This window comes from Trachemys scripta, chromosome 12, assembly GCF_013100865.1.
Source record: "Trachemys scripta elegans isolate TJP31775 chromosome 12, CAS_Tse_1.0, whole genome shotgun sequence".
NCBI classification, from domain to species: Eukaryota; Metazoa; Chordata; order Testudines; family Emydidae; genus Trachemys; species Trachemys scripta.
In genome coordinates this window covers 35,630,463-35,635,236 of record NC_048309.1, presented here as the reverse complement: position 1 = coordinate 35,635,236, position 4,774 = coordinate 35,630,463, and the positions used below count along the sequence as shown (strand labels likewise).

Genomic DNA, 4,774 nt, shown 5'->3' with positions numbered 1-4,774 from the left:
AATGGTGCACTGTGGGATAGCTCCCGGAGGCCAATACTGTCGAATTGTGTCCACACTAACCCTAATTCGAACTGGCAATGTCGATTTCAGTGCTACTCCCCTCGTCGGGGAGGAGTACAGAAATCGATTTTAAGAGCCCTTTATGTCGACAAAAATGGTTTCATTGTGTGGACGGGTGCAGGGTTAATTCGATTTAACGCTGCTAAATTCGACCTAAACTCATAGTGTAGACCAGGCCTATATGTAGAAAAAGAGAGCTGGATATGTCTTGGGATAGATGGATGGAGAGATAAAAAAAGAGAAATTAGTGTTTATGGGATTGGATAGATGGAGAGAAAGGCAGATTTTGTACCAATTTCCAGTGTAACCCCTACTATGGATTCAGGTATGCCAGTAGAATCATGGTTCATATCAGTGTGGTTTAATCCTCACTATTGATGGCAACAATATAAGCACCTTTCTAATGGTATCAAAGAGTCCTGTGGCACCTTAAAGACTAACAGATGTATTGGAGCATAAGCTTTCGTGGGTGAATGCCCACTTCGTCAGATGCACGTAATGGAAATTTCCAGAGGCAGGTATAAATATGCAGGCAAGAATCAGTCTGGAGATAATGAGGTTAGTTCAATCAGGTAGGGTATGTATGGCCAAAAAGGAAAAAAAAAACACTTGCTTTTGTGAGGCACACCTTGCCTAGAGCCCTGGAGCAAGCCAAAATTCCAGCCCAACCTGTTCCCTCAAAGACTCCGGCTCTGGCTTTGGTTCCAAGAGGAAATAATCTGTCAATCCCTCTTCCTATATGTTTTTGTATTTTCCTATCTCTCTCTCGTTCTTTCATTATTAAAATTCCAAAGACACATTTCTGCCCCTCAGAAATAGGGCAGACACGCAACGGCATCCAATGGCAGTTCTCCTTCCTTCAGAGAATTGCTCTTATCCTACAGGGAAAGAAATAATAATGAATAACCTAGATTTCAGGGTTTGCAATGTATGTCAGTACATCACCCTTGTCATGCTATTCTATTGGCTCAAGCTCTGTTGCTCAGTGGCCAGTGCGCTAATCATCACAATCCAGCATTTTAAGTTTGAGTCTTTTGGGGGTCATTCGTCCCAAGAGAGTTTGATCTACCAGAGGCTGGCTAATCTGCTCTCTTCCTGTAGTGACAGCACTGCCGTCCAAGGGATTTGGGTGCTCTGACTGGCATCTTGAAGTTGTCCAAGTGATTAGGGTGTCCAGTTCCTCACTAATTTTCATGGCATCCAATACTTTCAGGCACCTTGGAAGGGTCTGCAGATGAAGCTTGTGGGATGGGAGAGCCCAGGGCTGGGATCGCAGGAGCTGCGGGTCGGGAGTGAGGGGCACCAGCAGAGCTGTAGACAATGAGGACCTGCTGTAATAATTGGGCCTACAAATTTAACCTAATTTTAAGCTCAGCTGTGAAGAGTGAAAGTTTACAAACCCTCCTATCATATATAAGAATCAAGGTTGATGGACACGTACAAAAGTGAGACAGAACATGAAACAGGCCCAGATTAGTATAAGTTCCCAAGTCTCAGAGTGGCTGGTAAGATCGTAGGCCATGCCTGGGTTTCTGCAGTGCTGAGGCTGGAAGGGAGAGTCACACAGAGACAGAAGCTGCATTTTCTCTCTTTGCCGTTCTTCTCTTTCCCCTCACGTGTGTGTCTGTCACATTTTTTCTTCTAGGAAACAGCATTCAACTTGAAAAAAAAACAATAACAGCTCCAACCCATCACAACTAGCTTCTTCTCTTTTCCCCAAGAGGACAGTTATTACCATCTTTTATATCATCTAAGAGACTGTCACAGAGAGAGGGCTTCCTTCAAATTCCTCTCCACAACTACAGGGGAAAGGAACAAGGGATGTAGTTAAAAATAAGGCTTTTGCCTTAATATGTCCATTTGAAAGGTTTGAGCTGTTTTTCCTCTGTTTCTGTATCTGTACTGAAAGGTTAGAGGGATTGTTAATGGTGCATTTCCCATGGGACTGAGCAGGCCGAGGGCCCTGGATACCAGATCCCGAACCTTGTTGAACACTGTTTAACCTTGGGCAGCAATAGAGTCACGTTAGCACCATTGACTCTCTGGGCCCATATATTCAATCTCAATGACTACAACAGAGTTCAGGGCTGGGATAGCAGGGGGCTGTGGGTCAGGCTTGAGGGATACTGGCAGAGCTGTGAGTTTCCAGGCTAGGACTGGATTCGGAAGGTGCCAGTGGGTCAGGACTCAGGATGCATCTGCACAGCAAATGAAGCTGTGATGGTAGCACAGGTGGGCGTTCCTACGCTAGTGTTAATCTAGCTAGCACAGGAAACAACCAGCAAAGGGGACACGTTAGCCTGGACTGCAGCACAGAGGGCAACCAGGGTAGGTACCCAGAGTCCCTGGCAGGCTGGTATTGGGGCAGCTAGCTCGCGGTGAAGTCTGTGCTGCCAGCTATTATTACCCACACTGGGTAGATGAAAGCTGGCGTGGCACTGCCTAACTTTGCCAGTCACTTGCAGGATAAACGCACCTTTGGATGTGTGACGGAGTCGTTGGGTTGATGCTCTGGAACTGCTCCATATGAAGCCAGCCAGGACACTGGAGGAGCCTCCTGTCTCTGAGCATTCTGTCACCCAGGCAAGACGCTTACACAGCTTCGACCTCCCTGGGTCTGACCTCAGAGCATTCACCATCCCCTTCCACACTGTGCGCTTCCCACAGTGAGTCCACCCGGGTGGGGCTCTTGGGGAAGCCAGAGGGCCCTGCACCCCAACTCCGCAGTCAGACGTGACTCTCAGCCAGCATTATAAAACTGAAGGTTTATTAGTCAACAGGAACACAGCGTAGGACAGAACTTGTCAGCACAGAAATCAGTGACTTTCAGCCAAATCCATCTTGCGGGGTCCCGGGCCAGACACCCTGGACTCCCCCTCTTCCAGTCCCACATTGCAGACTGCCCTGAACCCCACTGCCTGGTCTCCAACATGCCCATTGCTCCTCCCCCGGGCTTTGTCCTGCTTTCCAGGCAAAGTGTCACCTGGTCGAATCCCCCTTCTGGTCTCAGGTTACCAAGTGCACCGTCCATCACCTATGTGCAGACTGCTGGACAGCTTCACCTGCCCTGATGGCCTCAGCAAAAGTCACACACCCAATTCCCACCACCTAGGCATTGGTGCAGTGCACAGGGAAACTGAGGCACACACAGTATTAGTATAGGACAGTAAGACTCACCTGCAACATAACAAAGTACAAAAAAAAACCCACTTCGCCACAGGATGTTTCTGGCATAACATGTGCTGTTTGTTCCTCACGCACACCCTGCCTACTAGGTCACTGCTTCTAATTGTAACCTGTCACAGGATTGCGCTGACCCAACTGTTCACTGGAATTTTCCCTCCCACTCCTCCCACCTCCACGTGCGGCTGGGCTCTATATAACCCGCTCTGAGATGGGTAGGATGATCAGGGTGAGGTTCAGCTCCACAGAGGCTGGGATCCATCGCTCTGACAACAGTGAAGGAACAAGGACTTGGGTAAGTTACAGAGATTCCACCACCTTGGAGAGAGCAGAGAACCGTGTCACATGGGGCTGGAACGGCAGGGTTTGTTTCTGAGAGGCAGGATGATCCAGGGGTTAGAGCGAGGGGGCAGGGGTTGGGAGTCTAGACTCCTGAGTTCACGCTCCACCTCTCTGGGTTCAGAGGCTGATCTCAATTTGGGTTTGTGCAGCACCTGTCAAATGTGGGGGCCCAGCTTGGCCAGAGTCTGAGACTCGGATACCTGGGTTCTAACCTGGCTCTGGGAGGGGAATAGACCTATCTTGGTCGGGGTCTGTGCTGTGCCTGGCACAATATCACAAGAATAGTAGGAGGAGCTTAGGGAGGCAGAACAGTGTGGGAGGGGAATCATAAGAAGGGCGGAGCTTTGGGAACAGAGTGAGGTGGGAGGGGGTTGGGCCCAGGAGGTGCCATGGAGGAGGCGGATTTCCACCCCGTGCTGTCTCCATCCATCTCCCCCCGTCTCCCCACTGCAGGTCGATCCAGTGAAAGACACGGCCATGGCTCTGAGGGGACCCCGCCCGGTGCTCCTGCTGCCCCTCGTCCTGCTGGCTGCCTGCCTGGTCCTGACCAGTGGGCAGCCATGGATCGAGCCAAACTTCATGTTCCTTAGGAAGCATGTAGATTATCCAAAGACTAATGCCCCCAATGCCAATGCCTACTGTAACAAGATGATGCAGATTCGGGGAATATATGGGAAGCCAGTCAACACCTTCATTCACGAGCCCGTCTCAAAAATAAACAGCATCTGCAAGGAGGGTGGGACACCCAAAATAGGTGGCCTGCATGAGAGCAAAGTTGAATTCAGGATCACTCAGTGCGTATTTGAGCCTGACCCACTGTCAATCTCTTACATCGGGATAGTGAAGAAGTGGAAAATTATCATTGGCTGCTGAAATTTGTACCCTGTGTACTACCTGGAGCAGATCTAGGGCCCAGGGCTGGACCTGGAGGGGAGGCAGGACCCCTACTGTTTTCTCTAATCCCTCTCTGTCCCTCCCACACCGACCATGGCACCCAGCTCCTCACCCGCCTCTGAACACTGGTCAGATTGTTTAGGTGTTTCCATCCCTAGTGTCCATTATACAGCATAGCCACCCCTTCCCCACCCCCACCCTCTGCTGCCCCTAGTACCCATTATACGGTATAGCCGCCCTCCCCTGCCCCCACGCTCTGCTGCCCCTAGTGTCCATTGTACTGTATAACCGCTCC

At 50.1% G+C, this 4,774-nt stretch overlaps 1 protein-coding gene across 1 annotated transcript; it reads left to right on the top strand.

Annotated features, from left to right (window-relative positions):
- The first annotated feature begins 4,062 nt into the window (after window positions 1-4,062).
- Window positions 4,063-4,458, top strand: LOC117885344 (ribonuclease-like). Its single transcript, XM_034786647.1, has one exon. It carries the CDS (start codon window positions 4,063-4,065, stop codon window positions 4,456-4,458), a length of 396 nt encoding a protein of 131 aa, XP_034642538.1.
- Window positions 4,459-4,774: the final 316 nt, after the last annotated feature.

Excerpts from the sequence above, each read along its gene's own strand:
- LOC117885344 (XM_034786647.1), top strand. The coding sequence starts at position 4,063 with ATGGCTCTGAGGGGACCCCGCCCGGTGCTCCTGCTGCCCCTCGTCCTG.